The 25,143-nt window shown below is 38.4% G+C and overlaps 1 protein-coding gene and 1 long non-coding RNA gene across 6 annotated transcripts in view; one reads left to right on the forward strand and one right to left on the reverse strand.

Moving 5' to 3' along the window:
- Positions 1 to 21,771, reverse strand: part of LOC134212233 (Krueppel homolog 2) — a 35,912-nt gene extending 14,141 nt beyond the window's left edge. Inside the window, exons 1-2 of one of the 5 annotated variants that reach the window (XM_062689897.1) lie at positions 21,652 to 21,771; positions 12,532 to 12,737 (exon numbers count right to left, since the gene is read on the reverse strand). In XM_062689897.1, the coding sequence (XP_062545881.1) occupies positions 12,532 to 12,683 (152 nt within the window). In that variant the 5' untranslated portion in view covers positions 12,684 to 12,737; positions 21,652 to 21,771. Of the gene's footprint in view, positions 1 to 12,531; positions 12,738 to 21,400 lie in introns of all 5 variants that reach the window. The other 4 variants (XM_062689893.1, XM_062689895.1, XM_062689894.1 and 1 more) reach the window with 4 other exon arrangements.
- Positions 21,772 to 21,988: 217 nt separating this feature from the next.
- LOC134216348 (uncharacterized) lies at positions 21,989 to 22,959 on the forward strand. The gene is made up of 3 exons (XR_009980627.1): positions 21,989 to 22,563; positions 22,640 to 22,754; positions 22,817 to 22,959. It is a non-coding gene; the product is annotated as an uncharacterized LOC134216348 (long non-coding RNA).
- Positions 22,960 to 25,143: the final 2,184 nt, after the last annotated feature.

Genomic DNA, 25,143 nt, shown 5'->3' on the forward strand with positions numbered 1-25,143 from the left:
AATTTGAATTGACCAGTAAATCAGTGAACGATGAGGATTTCACAAGTGTTATGTCTGCTTGTCTGTGTACACATTTAGATTAGATACCTCGAAGTTTAAAAAAACGCTTAGGGCCGATTTCTTCACCCCCGCTTAGGCGGTAAACCCAGTTTAAGAGTATGGGTAAGCACCGTTTAAGAGTTAAGCGGAGGTGAAGAAATTGGTTCTTAGGCTGATGCCATACTGGGAGAGAAGAGAAGCGATTAGAAGAGTTGAGAGGGAAGCGAAGCGTCCGCGTGAAAGCTACCTCAATGAGCGATGTATGGAAATCGCTTATACCTGTCATAGTGGGAGCGAAGAGAAGAGGCGAGAAGCGGTAGCCAAAGAGGTGAAGCAGTTCGTAGAGTGCTTTGCCGCGCGAGATCGCAAAGGATCACTTCTATATGTTTGTTGATTTGAGTTTACCCTCGTTCGCAGTTGTGTAAAATGGCTGTGGGTGAAAAGTATTGCGGGAGAGGAAAGCAACATTGTTTATTTTGTTAATTTGGTTATTGAAAACATTAAAATATGTAAATGTATGGCTACATGTATGGAGCCATCAGATTTGCAGTAGCGGTAGTAGCAGATTTCATAGTAGCGGTACTATGGTAGCGGTATATTCTGGTGCAGTCCATACATTTAGAAACACTTTGAAACAAAAAGCACGTATTTTGATGTTACCACAGACAAATGGATGTGAACTTGTTATTTCAATATCGTTCTCGTATTTAGGATTAGTTTTAAATGATAGATTTTTCACGCATCTGTAATGCGCGTTTGTAACGAAAGAAATTATTGTGCTCAATCGCTTTGATATTTGATTTTACACTGGAGTCGGTTTTTACGCGGGAGATACGTACCGTGTACCTTGATAAGCCCGTTAAATTGCGTAAATCTAGATAACCGCAGAAAAAACAACTTCAACGAAAAACGAGTTTGCGCAATTTTTGCTTATGTCCGCATATTAAAACTTCGGGAATAATCCGATAGATTTTTCATTTCATTTATTTAGTTAACATCTAAACAGATAACACTGAATCAACAATTTGACGCCACAATGCACGGTTCGAGGCCGCATCTCTCCATCCTCGGATACGCCCCACGCTCGCCAAGTCGTTCTGCACCTGGTCTGCCCATCTCGCTCGCTGCGCTCCACGCCGTCTCGTACCTGCCGGATCGGAAGCGAACACCATCTTTGCAGGGTTGCTGTCCGGCATTCTTGCAACATGTCCTGCCCATCGTACCCTTCCGGCTTTAGCCACCTTCTGGATACTGGGTTCGCCGTAGAGTTGGGCGAGCTCATGGTTCATTCTTCGCCGCCACACACCGTCTTCTTGCACACCGCCAAAGATGGTCCTAAGCACCCGTCTCTCGAATACTCCGAGTGCTTGCAAGTCCTCCTCGAGCATTGTCCATGTTTCATGTCCGTAGAGGACTACCGGTCTTATTAACGTCTTGTACATGACACATTTGGTGCGGTGGCGAATCTTTTCGACCGCAGTTTCTTCTGGAGCCCGTAGTAGGCCCGACTTCCACAGATGATGCGCCTTCGTATTTCACGACTAACGTTGTTGTCAGCCGTTAGCAAGGATCCGAGGTAGACGAATTCCTCGACCACCTCGAAGGTATCCCCGTCTATCGTAACACTGCTTCCCAGGCGGGCCCTGTCGCGCTCGGTTCCGCCCACAAGCATGTACTTTGTCTTTGACGCATTCACCACCAGTCCAACTTTTGTTGCTTCACGTTTCAGGCGGGTGTACAGTTCTGCCACCTTTGCAAATGTTCGGCCGACAATGTCCATGTCATCCGCGAAGCAAATAAATTGACTGGAATCCGATAGATAAGGAAATTGTTGTCCCAATTTTTTGCCGGCCATTGGTGGGAAATGGTTTCCCTTTTTTTCTGCGGGTTTTTGGGATTTGCGTTTGTTTACGCCGTTTTTTTAAAAGGTTGCCGAGACAAAACGATTTTTGTAGAAGTTGTTTTCATGATGTACGTATCTCCCGAGTACAAATCAACTTCAGTGTATAAAAATGTCGAAAGAGGAACATCCATAAATTACGTAATGCTTGAAGGGGGAGGGGTGTTGTCGGCGAAGTGTAACGATCCAAATCAAATTTTCAGATATTTCATACAAAACGTGTGACGTAGGGGGAAGGGGTGTTTTTAAAATTTCCCGTTACGTAATTAATGGATCTTCCATAGGAGCAAACGTAAAATCAGAATAAAACATGGCCCAAAAAATTGTTACCATAGCTACGCCCTACGTCTGTTTGTATGTGGTGATAATCTATCGCTCACATCATTAAATCGGTTTTCTATTGCGACATTCTATAAATCTCCCTAACACTCTTCTTTTTGTGCTTGGAGAAGCAAAATATTCATCATCTGAGGAAATCCATTTCTTCACACTTGTATTTGTTGCGAGATCAACACTCTGAAAAACGCTTTCAGTATGTCATGGCTCGCTTTGATCGCCGCTTCACTTCGCTTTGCTTATCTCCAACCGCTTCGCTTCTCTTCGCTCCCAGTATGTCATCAGCCTTAGAGGAGCTATGGTGCGCAAGGCCAAGTAGCAGATATCTCTTGTCTCTTTCCGGATAATCTATCTTCACGTTTTTACTCTTCTTGTTTTATTCCACCATTTCGAAATATCAAGCATAATTTTTCATAGCGACGTATGTAACAATTATGAGGATTCGAGAAATCCTTTACAGAAAATTGGCAAACCTTTTTTTTTTTAAAACTGTTAACTAAATCTTTTTTCATTATTTTATTTTCCACTTGCATGCATCAATACATAACACGTAATAGGCGTGCTTCACATCAAAGCTCAGTTCATTCAAATTCCCTGTGAAAAATGACAAAATTATACATACACCGGTATGCTACATATATGTAAATCGCTGTACATTAGTTGGTTTTCCATAATGCATGATTGCCGAAACTGCAGTTTTGTTTTGTTGTTACATAGGTCGCTCTGACTTCCCATATGTTAAAACGACGTATGTAACAGTGAGACTTCAACAATAAATAACACGCAACATAAATTGCTTTCTATAAGATAGAGATTACACTCTGAAAGTATATTTTCATCATATTGAAGAAACAAAGCAAATAGGGAGCGGGACCATTTGGGCAGCATCCCCTATTCCCGTCCGCAACGTTGATAACTCGACCGCGTTCCAACCAAATGGCATGATGTTTTGTACATCACTAGATATCGACAGACACTAACCATGTTCTAAAAAAACAAGTAATTCGGTTTTAATGCTCCCGAGTAATGAACGTCGTGGACGGGAATAGGGGGTTCTGCCCAAATGGTTCTCTACCCTATTCTGCTTTTTCACTTTGCTTTAAAAAAAATAGTTCTTTTTGCTCTAATTCGAGAAAAATTTGTTTACGTGCGTTTTAGCGCTGCTGCTAATGGAGGCCATTTTTTGACATTTTTCGATTTTACCGATTTTGTTTTTCCTAATATTCCTGTAATCAACTCTAATTTATTGCGTTATTATTGTTTTTATCAATCCGTGACAATTCCCTAATTTGGATGACATGAGTACTGCCCATGATCGGGAGTCCTACGAAAGGCTAAAACACATTTGGCTAAATACTCATAAGGTTGAACTCAAAAGGCTGAAATCCCGAAAGGCTGAAAGTCTCAAAAGGCTGAAAGTATCAGAAGGCTGAAATTGATGGGATGAAATGAACCCCAACCATGCGATATGTCGTACCAACTATGTTGAGAGGTTGGATAGTAAAATAACGAATAAAGAAGAATAAAATATAAAAAATAAAGAATACAAAATAAAGATTAAAAATTGCACAGATAGGAAGGAAGGAGGAAAGAAGAAGGAAGAAGACGGAAGAAGGGAGAAAGAAGACGGAAGAAGGGAGATAGAAGACAGAAGAAGGGAGAAAGAAGACGGAAGAAGGGAGAATGAGAAAAGATGAAAGATTGAAGAAAGAACATAGAAGAAGGAAGAAGGAAAAAGTAAGATAAACATGGAAGAAGGAAGACCGAAGGAAAAAGGAAGAAAGAAGAAGGGAGAAATAAGACGAAAGAAGGGAGAACGAAAAAAGATGAAAGATTGAAGGAAAAGCATAGAAGAAGGAAGAAGGAAAAAATAAGATAAAGGTGGAAGAAGGAATAATGAAGAAGAAAGAAGAAACAAGGAAGAAAGAAGACAGAAGAAGGATAAATATGGAAGAATGAAGAAGGAAGAAAGAAGAAGGAACAATAATATAAAAGATAGGTAAAGTACAGAAGACGGAAAAAGGGAAAATGAAGGAAGAAGAAAACAGGACGAAAGAAGAAAGATGAGGAAACAAGGGACAAGGATGAAGGAAGAAAATAAAGAAGAAGAAAGGAAAAAGGTTGAAAGAAGGAAGAAGGTAGAATGAAGAAACAATAGAGAAAAAAGAATAAGGAAAAAGGAAGAAGAAACTAGGAAAAGGAAGAAGGTAGAGGAAAGAAAACAGAAAGTAAAAAAAAAACAAAGAATCGAAAGAAGGAAGAAAGAAGAAAAACAAGGAAAACGAAGAAGGAAGAAATAAGAAAGCAGAAGGAAATAATGAAGAAGGAAGAAGAAGAACAAAAAAATGAAAGAAGAAGAAAACAAAACAAAAGAAGTAGGAAAAAGAAATAAGGAACAAGGAAGGCAGAAGAAAAAAAAAAAGGAAATAGGAACAAGGTAGGGGCAATTTAGAAGGAAAAACTATGGAGGAACTAGGAAGGGTTGAAGAAAAAAGAAGGAAACAGGAAGAAAAAATGGAATTTTTAGAAAGAAGAGGAAAAAGGAAGGAAGTAGGAAGAAAGAAAAAAACCCAGATTAATACGCCTTTCTCGCAATTAGTTAAGACACCAACCTTATATGGGGCTTATATGGTTCGATAAACCATTTTCTTCATAACTTTTAAACTTTTAAACCGATCGTTATCGTTAATTCAATAGTGATCAACAAGGCTTTGTCCCCTGTCGAATAAAACTTGTTGCGTGAAAATCGGTTAAGGATTACTGTACGAAAAGTTGTCTAATGTTTTCTTTAGCTTTTGTGCACACACATACACACGGACAGACAGACATGTGCTCAGTTCATCGAGCTGTGTCGTTTGGTATATAACACTATGGGTCTCAGAGACTTCTATAAAAAGTTCGTTTTCGGAGTGAAATGATAGCCTTCCGGTACAACTTTGTTGTACGAGAAAGGCAAAAAATAAAGGAAGAAAAAGAGAGAAGAATAAAAAAGAATAAAGAATAAAAATAAAATATAAGAAAGTAGTCTTGGCAAGAATCAAAAACCAAATATGTACAAGAACCAAGAACAATAAAGTATGTTACCTCAAAATTGTTTGAGCTGTACAGACTAAAAAATAATAAATCCGCCCAGCGCTGTTGTTTCACAGCTCTGGACGCAAACAGCATGGAAGCACCGGTAGAAAAGATTAAGAAGATAGTGATATAGAGAGAAGTAGGAGGAGAAACGTGAGAAGATGAATAGAAGATGAAAAGCAAGTATTACAATGTAAAGAATTTATAATTGTACATCCGAAAATCTGCTTTCCGACACGAATGCACCGGTGCATTCCGGTGTAACGTATCGTAAATACACAAACAAACAAACAAACAATAAATCCGTATAAAAATTGAATGATAACAACACTCAACTAATCTATCTTAATAACATCATAAGCCTCATCTTATGAAGCGAGGAAAAATAATTAATTTTCCCTTTCATTGAGCCTCTTATGATAATTAGTTGACCTGTTATGACATTCATTTTTGTATCTAATGAATTTCATATAGGTCTTCTTCTTCTTCTTATTGGCATTACATCCCTACACTGGGACAGAGCCGCCTCGCAGCTTAGTGTTCATTAAGCACTTCCACAGTTATTAACTGCGAGGTTTCTTAGCCAAGTTACCATTTTTGCATTCGTATATCATAAGGCTAACACGATGATACTTTTATGCCCAAGGAAGTCGAGACAATTTCCAATCCGAAAATTGCCTAGACCGGCACCGGGAATCGAACCCAGCCACCCTCAGCATGGTCTTGCTTTGTAGCCGCGCGTCTTACCGCACGGCTAAGGAGGGCCTATAGACGTAATTAAACATAAGAGTTGTCTTATGATTTTCATCACTACTTTTGATGTGAAAAAGTCATAAGACAAATCTTATGAAATGAGAACTAAATATGGCAGAATATTTATTAGACGATCGTTCAAACTATAGTACTCACCACACCAGCGGAGTGCAGTAGCAGCAACCATCAACAGCGAAAACTTTAAATATTGTGTCTCCATTTCCTCACGATCTCCAGATCGACCAGTTATAGGAGTTGTTAATAATTGGAAGATCAGAAACGTGAGTATAAGTCTCCTCTGGATACGATTTTCTTTCCTTTTTTTCCCTTCTAACATCATGATTCATTTTTTTACAGATTCTAAGGCAAGGCAAGATACCAGCTCATCGATACCAGCATGCAACATTTCCCACCAACAGAAGATGACAGCACTGACGAGTAGACGACTCTCAAGAATCCTAATTGGTGTGATGCAACCATCTCAACGAAATATCAATCCTGCAACATTTATATGAATACCGCTGTCGGGGGTGACAATGGGTCATCGCTCTCACCGACAGTATGGAGGTCGGATAACAAAATCCTTCAAAAAGGTCTCTTATAATTTGGTTTTCTTGACCCCAATCACATTCAACCTATTCTACTATCATTCTAAGGGTCTGTCTCATTTGGAGAATTGGGTTGTTTAGCAACGAAAAATATGAGGTTTTTTATAGTTGAACATAAAGAGCATGCTTTCCTGATCTCCAATATATTTTTATTTTGTTTGAAAACCTTATATTTACATTTTTGTACAGCAAACAATAAGCCATTTCAATCGATAGAATGACACTAACATTCATAGAATGACAGTTAGCCCATGCAGCATAAGAACAAATTTTTAGTCCCATATAAATTTAAAATGCAAATTAAAAATAGTTCCGGGGCTCCAAAAATTCTGAGGAAATTAGGGTTAGGCTCAGTTTTTCCTGCAGAATCAGAATATGTAAAAACATATATACCCCTAAACAACCCAATTAAACTGAAATTAAACTTAAAAATGACATTTCAATAATTATCAAATAACCCTGCTCGCAGAGCAAGATTAATTTTGACAGATATCGAATCATTTTGCATCGATGTCTTATTGGAATTGCTGGGCAGCACCAGCTATCCTTATTACCGGGTTATTTGCTAATTTTTTAACTGTATACTGACTGTATAAGACATCGATGCAACATGATTCGATATCTGTCAAAATTAATCTTGCTCTGCGAGCAGGGTTATTAAATAACCAAATTTTGATAATTATTGAAATGTCATTTTTAAGTTCAGTTTAATTCTCCAAATGAGACAGACCCTATAAGGCTTTGGTCCGATTCATGAATTAAAATCGAATTAAACTTAAAAGTGACAGTTCGGAAATTATGAAATCCCCCGCTCATAAGAATGGCTGGTGCTACCTAGGGATCCTACATTCAGAGATATGCGAAAGCGGCCATCTTGAGCCAATTGAGCATTGAGATGTGTCAGAATCTGAGCCAAATGAACATTGTTGTTGTTGCGGATTGAAAGGTATTATGATTGTAATGAAAAAGATTTTATGGAAAGTTTTGTTGAATAAACAATTTGTTTTACATTGGCACGTTGAAGTAGTCTAGTTTATTCATGGTACTTTGTTCATTTGTATTGCACTTTTATTTTAGTGATAATACACTGTTGTACGTTAAATAACGAAATCTGAAAATGCCATTATGCACAAAGTCATGTTCGAGCTCCAACATGTTGCGCCACGGCGAGTGCTGGCAGCGTTTGTTTACGAAATTAACAGCGTTGCTAAATCGTCTGGAAAAGTATTCGCACATCTCTTAATATAGGATCCCTAGTGCTACCCAGCAAGACCAACATAACATCTATCAAAAATGATTCAATATCTGTCAAAACTAATCTTGCTCTGCGAGCAGGGTTATTTGGAAATTTTTGAACTGTCACTTTTAAGTTTAATTCGATTTTGATTCACAAATCGGACCAAAGCCTAAGTACTTGAAACAGTGACCCACTCTCACCCCCCCATTGTCATCCTCGACGACGCACATAGGAGTAAATAAGCCAATTCTTGGCCAAAACTATTTTTTGTGGTTATTTGGACCTAGGATGAAATAATAATTGCCAATTATGCAGGAAAATGCATTTTTTGGCTAAATCCATCCACCTAACAGTGTAAAACCAGCTAAAAATCTCAAAATACATATGTTTTCAAATAAAACCTCGCGTTTTATGAAAAATCAAAATCTCTTGCTGCCGCTAAGTGAACGATTCTAAAATGGCTATATTTCACAAAGTAGCAATAAACCCGTAGTTAAAGCTCTATCCTTAAATGGATTTCCTAACATTTACATAGGAAAAAATACTTCTAACTTATTTTAACCCATGCCCAAGATCCCAAAACAAAAATGGTTGTATAAATTCGCATGCACAAATGTAAACACTGTTTTCTGCTTGAACACTATTTTCTCCTTAACTCCCCTATCAGGGAATAATATCAGGTATGAGCGTTTGAAGCCTTACAACAACCTAGAACGTCCTGACCATAGCAGAGTTCGGAAACAGAAAATATTTAGTACATTAGCAGCATCTGTATTGTTGCAAAATAAGATTATCATTCAAACGTACCTATAGAGGTACTGCGGTAAACAATATACTTTTTAATATCCCTTGGACGCCATAGGGTATCCAAACTATACTTGAGTTCAGGACTTTAGATGTACAGCTACTAAAAAGTTTTTTCGTTCAAACTTCCTTTATTCGCCTTGAAGGTCAATACACATCGGAAAAAGAGCTTTAGAAATTCATTACAAATAAAAAACGTCGCTAGATCGGATATATATCGGAGCTTTGAGTGACAAAAGCTACTGTCATGACTGTAGATTGCAAGCTTTGAACTCAAAGACAGGTTTGATGAGTCAAATTATCAAAGCTGTCTTACGGTGTTTGTTGGTCTTCCGAGAGATGTAATGAGTGTGACAGAAAAGGTTACTTTAGCAGCTGTAGAACTCAAGTCCTGAAATCAAGGATATCCCATAAATATTTCACAATGATAGTTGGTCTTGGTTCGTCCAGGTTGGTTGGTTGGTCCAGGAGCCTGTGAATTTAAATAAAATATATGTAACAAAAAAAGTTCCGCAAGTTCTGAACTCAAGAACAGTTTAGATGACCCAGAATATCCCAAAATTACATCACGTTGTTTGTTGATCTACAAGGTGATGTAATGAATATCATATTTTTTCTTCTGGATTCGGTATAGGTGGTAATTTATGAGCAAAGGGTAAAATTTTGTTTTAAAATGATGAAAAATCGCATTTTATTCAAATAGCTCAGAATCTAATTTGCGGACGTTTGCGGACGAGTTTTCACGTGGAATGCTTAGTTCATATCTTGAAGTTACACCCAAGTGATTTATCTTTGCCGGATCTTGCCGTATAGATTAACATTTCCTCTGAAGAAAAACATAAAAATAGAAAAATTGTGATTTTCAAATGGTCATCACCTGAAACATAAAATTTATAATTTGACCATAAACATGAGCCAAATGGAGACATACAACTATAATCTACTCATTGTGTACTAATAATAGATTGTTGATAACATTTATGTTGTGTAAAAATCAAATTTTTCAAATACTCCACAAATAAAGTGAATAAAATCCAATTCAATACCTCATTTTTGAGCCCTAATTATATTTTTTTACAAAATTTTGGGTCACTTCTGAAATAGCCATATTATGCAGAATGTTTCTAAGTATCTAAAAAAAATATAAGAATGTATAAATGTTGAAAAAAAATTTTTGGGTTTTGTCCACGAATTTGTTCTAGTTACTCTTCTGTGCGACGGTACATTGCATAATTATGTTTGGGTTGGCTTGAATCTCATTTAATGGAATGTAATCATATATACTAAACGCGACTTTAAAAATACAATACAATATTATGTTGTACAATGATTTGTGGTTTTTTGCATCTTATTTCATCTCGTGGGAGGATATAGGGGTGATCGGGGCAATATGGGCCACCTAAGGAAATCGTTCCGAAAAGCGCTGAAAAGCTCAAAAAAGCATCGTTCAAATGTAGTTGACTTATACTAGAGAATGTTACCTTTCATATTACGTCGATGAATGACGAAAAATGCGTTTGGAAATTGTTGGAATGCACTTTTGAAAATGTATTGATTTCAATGTGTGTTCCCGACTATACGGGGCAATATGAGCCACCATTTGGGGCAGTACGGGCCACCCTTCCAAAACCTTTATTTAGGCGAAAGAAGTATCGTAATATGGAAGAATATGATATTCCTACAACAGTTGTGAGTATCCCATACCAAATAAAATGAAAAAACTGCACAACAGCGATCTGAACTGATTTGCCACTCTTCATCGTTTGAACAGCCACATTTCAATTGGTCAATGGTCATTTTTTCTGTTTCTATCGCAGTAATGCGCTGTTGTAATTTTTCTGTAATGAATCTTACATATATGATAATATTCTTGTATTTGAATACTGAAATTTGAACTTGTTCGCATTTTAAGGCCAGATATCTTGTTCTATGCAGGTATGCCCATATTGCCCCATAGAGACTGGTTTTGGGAAAAAAAAGTTTTATGATAAATTCAGATTTGTATCAATATAAACATGTGTGCACAATATTCAATTATAATATGTCTTTTGATTGTGGTGTATTTTTTACCTGTATTTTAATCCGTTTTGTGTCAAAACCTTATTTATAAACTTGAAATCTTATAATAATTTTGCCTATGCAGTGAAAATTTACATTTTCAAGTATATTTTCATGTTTGAATTGAATTTTAATGCGGTTTTCACGTTGATGCATATGTGGAGCATCCTCTTGAAGATCATATAACTTTAACTTGATAAAACTTGTCAATAAGCTCAAAATGAGGGTGGCTCATATTGCCCCGTATGTTCATATTGCCCCTACTGCCCCTATATAGAAATTGTGTTGAAAATATTATGACCCTCATATTTAGGAATGATTGATGTTCATAAGATTCTCTTAATATTTTCATAAGACTTGTTATGAAAATCATTCTTGGTCATATAGCACACAGTTCATAAGAAAATCGTATGAAGTTCATAAATAATTCTTATAGCAAAAAAACATAAGATATTCATATGATTACCACTAGTTTTCTTGGCTGAGTGAAGAAGTCGCAAGAAGATTTCGGATCATTTTAGTTTGTGCCCCTATTAACGTCAAATGTGAATTCTTCCACTAAAATTGGTTTTTCACGTTTTTTAAGTCTTTCGAGTTTCAGCCTTTTGTTATTTCAGCCTTCCGTGTTCAGCCTTATGTGATTCAGCCTTTCGCGGAAGACCCCCATGATCGCATATTAAATTTTGTAACATTGATTTGCATTTTGGTTGATTTTGTAAATCGTTTGTCAATCCTCCCCACAAATCCAATCATTTCCATCTTACCATGTGCACAGATAAGCAACTTGACACATAAACTTTATCTGGTAGTACAGTGTTTCCCAACCGAAAACATCCTTGGCCAAACCAGCAATAATCTCCTAAGTGGCACTCCTATATACGCCTTCACTCGCAACGTTTTCTGAATAATCATCCATTAAAAAAATCCAAAACATCAAAACTAAACAGTATCTCGGTCAAAGAAGAGGTTTATGTAGTAGAGCGTTAATCAACAAACCGTATGTATGGGCGCTAAGGGTGCCGATAAATCAGACCCAGCGTGCACATAGATATTTATAAGTGTCTTAACTGGGAGGTAGTAAATAGGTAAATAGCATTTATTGTACCGGCTATGAACGTCTCTACACACAAAATATTCAATAATTTGTCTGCCTCAACGTGCAAGGGAGAACGACAAGCAAAATGCCTCTCCGTCGCACCTATCGCGCATTGAACTTAACATTTTTATCTTGCACGTTAATCCTCTGCTCTATCAGTTACCTGCTGCCTAGATAGCCATATAACCGTTCAAATGCATACACTTGATGCGTCATATGTATTTCTGTTACGTAAATCAATTATATCTCCAGTGCCTGTGTTATGACCTGTGTGCCGCCACCGCAACGATATATCGTGCATCTCGAGAGCTGAGAAAGCGATTCGAAGCACACATCTGAAGCATCGACCGACCGACGGACGGCGGCGGTAAAGGCAATGTGGTTTTTGTTTGCCTTTTGCGGTGCAGTTCTCGCTTTATGCTTCACCGGAATGAGTTGAGTATTATTTCTGAGCGAACACATGCAATGAGGTCTTCATGTCTGCAAGACCGTGTAACTATTGCTACAGGTACACAACCTTGTTTTCGGATGTATGAACATGTGACGTCACTCAACTGATAACAGTACTCGTGCTTGTATATGCATTGGAAGATTTTTTTTTTATTTAACTGGTTGAAGTACTTACCCAAAAATTGGAATGATGTAGCCAATGGAGAAGATGATGGTTAGCACGCGGGAGGCCCACAGTGCCGTGTCGATCTTGTTGAGAATGATGTGTTCTTTTAGTGCTTGTACTCCACGTAGCGGCCGTTGGTCTTCTGACTGCTGATCACTCATTTTAATTTAAAATTGCTTCTTAGTGTTCTTCGTAAACACTTTTATAACAACGGACTGTGGAATTTATTGTAGAACAAAAAGCAATTATAGGCACACGTTATCATCATCATTATTTTGACATAGCGGTTCGTTTGCAATTTGATTGAATAAATGAAAAGTACAGCCTTTACAGTCTACACCGATAATCGATTCTAGAAAGTGTGGGGGTTGTTGATTATTTATTTAGGCAAATTGCGAAGATGTGTCTAACACACTCTTTTGATTTTCCGACAAGATTTTGTGTATAAAATTTGATATTAATTTGACAAAAATATTATTCAAAAGTTATTCATCAACAAAGCAGTAGAATGCAATGGGCGTGTAGGTTACAATACATAACAAAATCCACGCGATGCCTTGGTTTTGAAGTAGCAAAAAACTTGAAACCGTTAATGGACAAAAATAACTAGAGACACGGTTGCTTCTAATTGGGTGCTTCATAGCGACATGCCGACTAGAGTTGCGACTCATGTATCTGAATAAAGTGACAAAATACTCTCGCAATTACAAATGCTTTTTTTGAAGAAGTGTACAATATTGTTGTGAAACTAAAACCCAGGTTTTGCTTTATTTAAATGGATTACATTAATTTATCAGGTCTCATTTTTATGGGCTTCACAGTGATCATAAAATCACATATTTAAAAAAATATTTTCAGAACTTGGTTAAGTAGAATCTTAGGTACTTGCATTTAGTTTTTTAAAATCTTTATTAAAGTGTTTTTTACTTGCGTTTAGAGGAATTAGTACCATTCCATTTAATTTCCTCACATCGTAGCTTACACAAATAGGTATCTGTTCAGCCTGATAAATTTAATTGTCATGACCAGAGACATAGCAATTTCTAAATGTGAAATAAAATTCAACTCCATTGTTATTGATGCCGATCTTCAACTACTGATCCTTCCCACGATTTTTTGCAAAGATTTGATTAGGGATAAATCATCTTTGACAAAAATGCTAAAAGTTTGAAAGCTTAAAACAAAAGTTATTTGGCACAGGCTGAAATTAATGGAATAAGAAAACAAAGTTTTTGATTGTAAATCAATAGTTACTGGATTGTTTTTAATAGTTTCACTAATTTTTACACAAATTTATTAAACCTAAAATAAAACCATAAAGAAGTGCCAAATATTGCTTTTTTGTTGAAACAATTCGTAGATCACTTTGACAATTTGTCCATCCTTTTTCTGCTTGGATTTTATTGGATCTGCACTGCCGCTAACCGCAAGTCGAGCACATCTGTTTATGGAGCCCCATATACAGATGTGCTCGACTTGCGGTTAGCGGCAGTGCAAATAAAATTGTTTCCAATCGATTTTGTGGATTGGAATAATTTAGAAATTTTGCATTCGAGTTTAACCTATTTGTCTTAATCTTACAGTCTTACATATAGAAAAGTACCTAGCTGAAGGGGGAAGATTTCTTTTCATTTTCAATTTGTGTCGTGTCTCACAATAAGTGATATTTGAAAAATGTGATTATCTGAAAGGCTTCTGCGTTCTCTACAGTTTGAAAGAATGCTTAGGGAAAACTGGACACACATGATCCCCACTTTTTGTTTCGGAATATTTCTCGGGTATTTCGATGTATTATGTGTAAACTTATACTTTTTGATATAGGATTATGTCGGTAAGTGTTTTCACTTCTTTTTTCCCAATCATCTGAGATTTTAATCTACCCGTAATGCTTGGTAGACACCTTTACGCAGAGATGCATCTGAACACGAGAACGCGTGTTCGTGTTCAAAAAGTTCTGAACACTGCACACTGTTCAAGAGCACTGACCTAACATAGCAACTTGTATCCTAGGAAAACAAACTCAAGCGACGGCATGCTACTCATTTTTCGGCTAGTAATGGAACACGTGGGCATCTAACGGATAGAAATCAAGCATGCTCGTATGTTTTTGCATAGTTCCAAATCTAAGGAATCTTAGTTACCATGATCGTTTTGCTTGCGTACCAACCCAGTGCACACTGAACTGTGTTCAGAGTTCAAAACTTAGAACACCAAGGCACGCTCTTGGCTCATGTTCTGTTCAGAATGCATCTCTGCCTTTACATACACTGGTGTGTTATCCCGGTTACATTGCCAGCTACAGGCAAATCCAACCTTCCAGGATACCTTCCTCATTATCCAACTCCTTGGTACTTATGCGTGCGTGCGTCCTCTGGGGTCTGCCTAGGATGTGGTGGGGTTCGACAGTGGGCTCTGTTGAACTCCTATAAAAAGCTGCATGTGTCCCCAAGCAGGCCCTATCAAAGCGACCGTGTGTCGCTCAAAGCGCACTAGCCTAGTCCTGGTGTTGGGTGGGACTTTAAACAAATTGACCCGACTGACCGAGCGTCTGTTCACCAAAGAGGTGCGGCTCCAACAGCGTCTGTTCTGGCATCCAGCGGCTGAGTATGAAATGCTATTCCCCGGAAGCTATACCTAAGATGGCAGCCCCATCCCGGTGGATAGGGAACATTGGGCCAACAACCTACTGTTCCCGAAACATCAATTTGTTCGAGAATCCGATAATGAAAGAATACGGACTGATTTTATGGCGACGACTCTTAGCGCGAAACAACGGACAAGAATAGGAACATGGTACGTTTTAACCCTAGCCCAGCAGGGTAAATTGGCACAGCTTGCCAATGTGGCACGCCGCATGAACCTTGAGATCCTGGGACTGAGTGAAGTCCGTTGGCCAAACTTTGGAGAACACAGAACGCCGTCGGGACAAGTTCTGCTATACTCTGGTTTACGAGGTGAACACGCTCCCCGGCATCGCGTAGTTGGATTCCTACTAAGCGCTCAGGCACACTCTGCGCTTATGAAGTGGGAACCTAGTGAAAGGATAATCGTTGCCAGATTTAGAACACGGGTCCGAAACCTTCTTCTTCTTCTTCTTATTGGCATTACATCCCCACACTGGGACAGAGCCGCCTCACAGCTTAGTGTTCATTAAGTACTTCCACAGTTATTAACTGCGAGGTTTCTAAGCCAGGTTACCATTTTTGCATTCGTATATCATGAGGCTAGCACGATGATACTTTTATGCCCAGGAAAGTCGAGACAATTTCCAATCCGAAAATTGCCTAGCCCGGCACCGGGAATCGAACCCAGCCACCCTCAGCATGGTCTTGCTTTGTAGCCGCGCGTCTTACAGCACGGCTAAGGAGAGCCCCTAACCTTACTTTAATCCAATGTTATGCGCCAACCGATGCTGCCGATCTGCAAGACAAAGAGAACTTCTACAGTCAACTCAATGCCGTCATAGATAGAATTCCGAAGGGTGATATCAAGATCTGTTTGGGCGACTTCAATGCGAAGATCGGATCCGACAACTCGAACCATGAGCGCATTATAGGACGCCATAGTCTCGGAGAAATTAGCGAAAAGGGAGAGCTGTTCGCAGAATTTTGTGGTAATAACGACATGGTGATCGGGGGATCGCTCTTCCCTCATCGACCGGTTCACAAGGTCACGTGGGTCTCCCGCGACGGCTTTACAGAAAATCAAATCGACCACATCTGCATCAGCCGAAAATGGAAACGGAGCCTTCTTGATGTACGGAATAAACGTAGTGCCGATATCGCGTCTGATCATCACCTCCTCATCGGCGAAATACGCCTGCGCATTGCGCGGATTCGTCGGCAGGAGGAAAGAGTTGGACGACGATTCAACACACGCCGACTGGAAGATGCCACGGTGAAACGGTCCATCGTTAAAGAACTGGAGACGCGTGCTGCAGATATTCCGGAAGGTGGCAGCGTGGAAGACCAATGGACCGCCATCAAGAATGCCTTCATCACCAGCGAGAACAATCTGGGCGAACTACGCACCCAGAGAAAACAATGGATCACCGATGAGACCTGGAGAAAGATAGAGGAGCGAAGAGAAGCCAAAGCCGCGATAGAGCGATCGAAAAGCAGAGGAGCCAAAGTCTTAGCCCGTCAACGATACGCGGCTCTTGAGAAGGAAGTAAAACGCTCATGTCGACGGGACAAGCAAGCGTGGGCAGACTTTCTGGCCGACGAAGGAGAGAGAGCCGCCGCAACCGGGGACATTCGCCTCCTCTACGATATCTCACGACGCTTAAGCGGGGCGAAGATGAATGCAACGATGCCTGTGAAAGACGCGAATGATCAGTTATTGACCGACCCAATTGACCAGCTGAAACGCTGGTTCGAGCACTTCGAACAACTTTTTCAAGTGCCAGCCAGGCCATCACCACCTCGGCATGATCTGCCTAGGATCCGACGTATAACACGCGTCAATACCGAAGCTCCATCACTGCTAGAGATTCAAACAGCCATCCAAAGCATGAAATCGAATGAAGCCCCAGGGGTCGACCGCATATCAGCCGAGATGCTCAAAGCTGACCCCATGACATTTATTTCGTAATATTTGGGACACCGCAACTTTCCTGGTCGACTGGATGCAAGGTATCTTAGTTGTCACGCTCCGCATCATTCTGGAGCAGATCAACGAAATTCAAGAGTCCCTGTACTTGGTATTCATTGACTACGAAAAAGCTTTCGACCGTCTCAATCACGAGAATATGTGGGGCGCCCTGAGACGCGAGGGAGTTCCTGAGAAAATCATCGGCCTCATCGAGGCACAGTACGAGGCCTTCTCGTGTAGAGTGCTGCACAATGGGGTCTTGTCCCTATCCGACCCTATCCGGGTCGTAGCTAGTGTGAGGCAAGGATGTATTCTATCACCGTTACTGTTCCTCATCGTAATCGACGAGATTCTGGTAGATGCGATTGACTGTGAACCGAACCTTCCAGTTTCACAGTAGCCGGGCAACCAGTGGAGAATGTTGAGAGCTTCCAATATCTTGGTAGCCAAATGGCGTCAGACGGCGGTACCAAGATCGACATAGGCGTACGGATAAATAAAGCAAGGGCTGCCTTTGCGAGTTTAAGAAATATCTGGAAAAACAGGCAGATAAGTGAACGCACCAAAACACGAATTTTCAACTCTAACGTGAAATCAACTAGACAGGCATCATGAAAATAAGGCATTAGACAGCTATACTGAAGTTCAAAATGATAGTAGCTCGTAATTATTAGAAATCCGACAAATTTTCCATTTATTTTTCATACATAATCAATCCATTGATAATAAAACCCAGATTAATCCAGTGAGATTTTGACCCTTCCTTAGTTATAAGGAAATATTTCCAGACTCCAGTATTTAAGGACAAGCATCACAGAAATCGTACGTACTTTGGACTCCGCAAGACGCTCCGATCGAATAGAGTTCGCCGCCGTACCAAACTGACTATCTACAAAACGCTTATAAGACCGGTAGTTCTCTACGGACACGAGACCTGGACGATGCTCGTGGAGGACCAACGCGCACTGGGAGTTTTTGAAAGAAAAGTGTTGCATACCATCTATGGTGGGGTGCAGATGGCGGACGGTACGTGGAGGAGGCGAATGAACCACGAGTTGCATCAGCTGTTGGGAGAACCATCCATCGTTCACACCGCGAAAATCGGAAGACTGCGGTGGGCCGGGCACGTAGCCAGAATGTCGGACAGTAATCCGGTGAAAATGGTTCTCGACAATGATCCAACGGGAACAAGAAGGCGAGGTGCACAGCGGGCAAGGTGGATCGATCAGGTGGAAGACTGCGTGGTTGGCGAAGTGCAGCCATGGACCGAGCGGAATGGAGAAGACTTTTATGTGCAGCACAGGCCACTCCGGCCTTAGTCTGATAATAAATTAAAAAATATCACAGAATCCAAAACAAAATTCACCCGCGTTTTCAAGGGCACATCACTTAATATGAAAGTATCACACAACTGTCATTTTCATTATATCACGCATGCTGCGACGCAGCAAAGCTGAAATAATAAAAACAAAAGTTATCCGCTGCCTCCGTATTGAGTGGTGTGCCCTTGAAAACATGAGTAAATTTAGTTTTGGATTCTGTGATGCTTGTCCTTAAAACGAGATAAAATCCTTGGAGAACTGTTTGAAGGGACCATCATAGTAACCCACAAAATAGTTTTCAATATGGAATAATTTGCTTCCATGAGTCGATATCGAGGCATATAACCTTGACTCATGGAGGTTTTACTGTAATTATATTTTCAATATTAAAGTGAATTTGTTTCAAATACCATACATTTTATATTATAATTCACGAGATTTCTTGTTAGATTATTACGTAACACACCTGCGTAACGCATACAAAGTGAAATTGTGTTTATTACTTTCTGGTAGGATGTAATTCGATTAGGGGCAGTAGGGGCAATATGAACATACGGGGCAGTATGAGCCACCCTCAATTTGAGCTTAATGACAAGTGTTATCATGTAAAAGTTCTATGATCTTTAAGAGAATGCTTCACATGTGCCTCACCGAGAAAATCGCATAAAAATTCAATTTAAACATGAAAATACACTTGAAAATGTAAATTTTAGCTGCATAGGCAAAATTATTATATGATTTGAAGTTTATAAATAAGGTTTTGACACAAAACTGTTTAAAATAGAGGTCAAAAATACATTTTGATTGTAATATCTATTATAATTGAATATTATACACACATGTTTGTACTGATACAAATCTAATATGGGCATACCTGCACAGAGCAGGATTCAGAAGTTCAAATTTCAGTTACCAAATATAAGAATATTAACATCTATGTTAGATTCATTACTGAAAAATTACAACACCGCATTACTGCGATTGGAACAGAAAAAATAGAATCTTAGACCTCCTGCAGCTGTGTGTAATGTGATGTTTATCAAAAATGTGTCGTACTGTCGGGTGAAGGGTCTAAACAGCTGCAGGATGGCAGCAGCTTTTGGAGTTCAAAGAAACTTATGAGGTTTTTCTCAGTATGTTGATTTAATGACCCGAAGCTTCATTTTAATATGAATTTTAATTTGCTTTCTATTCGTCGGCCTATTTTCTAACAAGTTGACAATCACCGATAACAGAAAAGTTATAAACATAACTCCATTATGGATTGAACTGATAATGTATACCCAAAACAAAACAAAATCTTACTTGGGTTATGCACGAATTCATCCATCTTGCTAATTACTGTGATATCAATCAGGCATCAACCAAATATTCACTAATTTCAAATTCACTTGACTATCTGATTATTTGGCAAGATAGTAAAAAGTAAAGACTACCTACTTTTTTTTTTGTTTGGGATTTTTTCGTTATTCCTACTTTACAGTAAAATTTTCCGTTATTTTCGTTGGAACTTAGGTCGGTACAAATGTGTAATTAACATTTTGTCCTACTGGTATGGGGGGGGGGGGGGTGGCTGGCGGCGCGTGGCTGCTAAAAAAAAAATCCTTGTATTTGTTGAAGAATGTTTTGAAAATCCTCGGAATTATCCGATTTTTATTTTGTAGCCCCCTCAAAATATTATGTGTTGGCAAAAAAAATCCAAGGGGTCGGGTGGGGGAAGACAAAATAGTTTTTAAATATTTGTATCGGCCTTATGAAAAATTAATTATATTGTAAGTTACATATTGGTTCTCGCTTATTAGCACGGCTAAGGAGGGCTCCCTAATTAGGTTGCTATTCAATCCCAAATAGTAATACATAAGCGGGTAAGGGGTATGAAAGTTAAATGATGTACATTACAACTATCAGTATGCAATCTACGTAATATACCTACTCCGTTACAACGCACTGCAGCATTATCAGAATCTGGAATGTGACTGTTACGCGAATAAATATTAAAATTGGACAACACAGGTAGGTTAGATTTTCAAATTTCTAGAATAAACCCAATTATTTTATTAGCAGTTCTTAAATAGGAGGCAACTATAAGCTTATTTCTTAAAGAAAATCAATATCGATATGGGACTCATATGCTAATCGAGGCAGTAAATGCAGTTACATATTAGTTAATTATCAAATAAACCTAATCTGAAAAAACTACTACCATAGTCTGTACCCTCTCCTCTGCATATGGATAGAAAAAAAAACTGTTCATGATACATTCAATTAATCGACTCAGAACAATTGTTAATCAATTTTGACTGACCATCAATTACCTGCGGTTATAATTTAGGCAAATTTATTTCAAAATATCAGAAACATATTTCAAATATACCGCACTGTGTTCTAAATGTAAAACGAATCAACCACACTACCAGCCAAAGACGGGAATGTTTCCGTTATTATTAGGCCCATACCAAAGGTCCCGTTTCATCAGCCCATATTTCTTCGCCACTGAGCCAAAACGAAGCTAACACATTAAAGATCCCCGTCATCAAGGCCTTGGGACTGGCAGATACTTGACCACGAGCCCTTATATACTGAGCTCAAACAGTGAAATATTTATGAGAATGTCAATTATATCGATACCACATCACATGAAATAATAAATAAGCTGATGTATTTAGCTTTTTGACAATTAAAATAATTAAATGTCATGAAATTAATATGCATCTTATGATATTTAAACCATAAGATACGATGAATAATCTTACTCTGCTGGTCGTAATCATACACCATTCTAGAATCGATTTCTGTCATGTCATTTTATTGTGGTGTGAAGCACCTGTTCGTACATTCATATACGCTATCTAAATCATTCGTCGGGAAAATTAGAATCACTGATTATTATATTAGGCTACTTTGCACGAATAGGTACTGAACAACCATCTCGGTTTTAAAATAATATTAAGATGAATCCTGACCCTAAATTGTCAGGCTATATTTTAAAAACTTTTCAAGAAATCAACTGAGGCACTGCAATACTCCTCAAGGCACAGATTCGCGAATTCCGGAACACACGACACCGATAATCTACGAACCGAGAGAAAGCGAAATCAACTACGCATCCACGACGGCGAACGTCAACTAATCCGATCAAAGCACTACTCACATCACACTCCACTCGCTACTACTGGCACTGTATAGTAAATTACTATATTGGGCTAATTACTACCGTGTTAGTAGGTTACTAGTTAATAATTAAGTTCGATTAAGGAAAAACGGTGAAGACTAAAGAGCACTGCCGTTTTTTGTCACTTCCAACATCACATCACTCAGCACAAAAAAGGGGAAAGATATCTTGACAGCTGACAGAACAGTACCGCGTGACACTTTCCAGAGGAAAATTAAAACATCGCAAAAAGGGAAGTAACGCCCCGCATAGAATGAAATCAAACATCAATTTTTACAGTAATCGTTTTCCATTTTTCATTTTGACGATAACCTCTACGATTTTTGAATTTTGGATGATAGGACTACACAGAAACAAAAAACATTGTTTCTTCAAATATGTTGTACTTTACAATTGAAAAGTGCGATATTTTGTTCAAATTAAAAGTAAAATTGTATACCGCAAAAGTTAGTTTATCATTCTAAAAGTATGTTTTATCAGCTCTGTTAATGTATTTAAAAGTTCACACTTTCACTGTTAAAACTGTAAAACTGTCAAATCGCACTATAAAACATTCAGTAAAAGGCATTAGATTAGGGCACCCCAAGAAAAAATAAAAACATTTTTATTTAAATTAATAGATTTTCAGTTTTAAAACATTTCGAAAAACATGGTGAAAAACACTTCAAAGTATTACAAAATGGGATCTAATCTTTATTGAATTATCTAAACCTGAGAAGAAGGCTTTAGAAATAAGCATCACGCTTCTTAAAAGTGAAATGCAATTCTAGTATGCCAAAATGTCAGAATCATTTCTTACAGTGTATTCCGCAGTCAAAAGTTTTTCCCGCACCCGGTCTTCTCGGAATGATCCGTCGCGAGTGGCAATCGTCCGAAAACAGTTAAAAACGTCGCATTCCGAACAGCTTAAGTGCTTCTGAAGAACGGATACTATATATTTATTTACATCATCAGGTTAGTTCAATTGACATTTGGTTTATATTTCAGCTTCGTGATAAATAAAAACCATTTTTTATTTAATTTTCACAAGGCCACTGGCTGACAAAGAACCGTTGAAGACAAGGCGGTTCACCCAAAGGGGCCTTTACTAATCCGATAGGAGCAATGGACATTCATATGACGACACTGTGGAAGCCGAGAAACAGGTTTGTTTGATTAATAACATTGAGTTTACCGCTTCGTTATTATCGTTGTTTATTTTTTACAGATCCAAAATGCCGACTAAATCGTTTAACCAGATGTTTTATCGACGAAGGAGCAGACTATGTGGCCAATTATGAATTATCAATGTGCAAATGAACACAAGTTGAAAATGAAATAAAAATAAACATATTTTCCATGACATAAAAACTATTGATACAAACTTTGGGGTGGAGGAAAAACTTCGTGGGCAGGGGGTGACTTGGGCAGGTGACAGGGTTAATTAAAACTTCATTTAAAATTTAAAATAATAAACTTTTTTCCTATAGTGTGTCTATTTTGATTTGACAGTTCCACAATATTACTTTAAAAAGTTTGTACTTTTATTTTCAGAGCTGCATGTCACTTTTGAAACCTGGATATAACAAAAGTTTTTGTACTTTTATTTTGAACATACCGAACTCTCTACGAAAAAGAACCAACGCAACTTTTTATTTTAACCAACGTTTTTTTTAATTTGATAAATGATTTTTCTTTCTGTGTACTATTGTTGCCATTCAAAAATGGTCTTTTTTGCAAACAAAAGAAAAATGCCGTATCATTAAAGTTACTTATGATTTTTCATTCCACGAATAGAAACTGACAGTGACAGTTTGTAAATTATGGAATCGCCCCCGCTCATAAGAATGGCTGGTGGTATCCAGCAAGACCAAGAAAATATCTATCAAAAATGATTCAACATGTCACTGAAGTAATCTTGCTCTGCGAGCAGGGTTATTTGAAAATTATTGAATTGTCATTTTTTAAGTTTAATTTGATTTTAATTCACGAATCGGACCAAAGCCTAAAAGGCAGGAGGGTGAAACCTCGGGTGAAACGCCTGTCATCCGCGGTATAAAGGCACTCTACCCAACATCGTTTTTGGTACTTCTGTTTTTGGTAACCAGTTTCTGGGTAGTATACTCGACTTCAGCGCTTATTTTGGGTGATTGGATCGTACGCAGTTAGTGCTAGCACAGATAACAGATATTTAGGCTAGAACAAATTTGATTGAAAATTCTGTGTAAACGTTTGAATTGATACACGTTGGCCCACTACTGCCATCTACTCAACTGATTGCGGCAGTACACACGGACGCAGCTGATTAACAACCGTCGAACGCAGACAATGCATTTGACAGCCGCTTTTGGGCTGCGTTTTCAATAACAATGATCCTTGCGCCATCTCCAATCGATTGCCAAACGCGGTCCCAATTTAAAATACATTTGAATTAACGGTTGCGGATGTTTACACACGTATTGGATGCCAGCCTCAATATCTGTTATCTGTGGTGCTAGTTATCGGCAATTAACTTCTCCTGCCGAAAACTTGCAATAAGTTGAGTACATCGAACCTTTTGTGTTTGTACGGCTTTACTATGTCGAGAAATAGCCCGTAGTTACTTCCGTAGCTTTGTTATCATGAATTAAACGAAATTAAACTAAAACCATTATACACCATATTGAATGAATGGTGGGTAGGCGTATAGAGATGAGTGACGTTTAGCGTTCGCACACTAATGTGCACTTCGGCATGTGTAAAAACATGTTTGTTTTCCTTCTGCTCATAACCTAAAAAATGATCGGGTCATCACAATGATTTCAAAAGAATCAAAAAATATATGGAAATTTACTCATTTTTACCCAATCTTTGCTGAGTTGCACAGTTGTACTAGGGATCCTACATTCAGAGATATGCGAAAGCGGCCATCTTGAGCCAATCGAGCATTGAGAGCTGTCAAAATCTGAGCCAAATGAACATTGTTATTGTTGCGGATTGAAAGGTATTGCGATTGTAATGAAAAAGATTTTACGAAAAGTTTTGTCGAATAAACAATTTGTTTTATATTGGCAAGTTGAAGTAGTCTAGTTTATGCATGGTACTTTGTTCATTTATATTGCACTTTTATTTTAGTGATAATGCACTGTTGGACGTTAGATAACGAAATCTGAAAATGCCATTATACGTAAAGTCATGTTCGAGCTCCAACATTTTGCGCCACGGCAAGTGCTGGCAGCGTTTGTTTACTAAAGTAACAGCGTTGCTAAATCGTCTGGAAAAGTATTCGCACATCTCTTAATATAGGATCGCTAAGTTGCACCATCTAGGAGTGTTTGTTCTCCTTTTATCGCCACTCACACATTCGGACGTGAGAATCTCAATTAGCCTTCTCTTCAGTCCCCTGCTAAAGCTATCAGTACACTGTTTGTCATAATGACAAATATTTGTCAAGTCAGCCTGATATCCATGTCGATTTCTGGTCAGTCTGATAGATATCCGGATAAACTTGACAAATATTTGTCATCATGATAAATAGTGTACTGAGGGCTTAAAAGGTGAATGCTCGCTTAACTT

The sequence above is a fragment of the Armigeres subalbatus genome, chromosome 2 (genome assembly GCF_024139115.2).
Source record: "Armigeres subalbatus isolate Guangzhou_Male chromosome 2, GZ_Asu_2, whole genome shotgun sequence".
In the NCBI taxonomy this organism is placed as follows: domain Eukaryota; kingdom Metazoa; phylum Arthropoda; class Insecta; order Diptera; family Culicidae; genus Armigeres; species Armigeres subalbatus.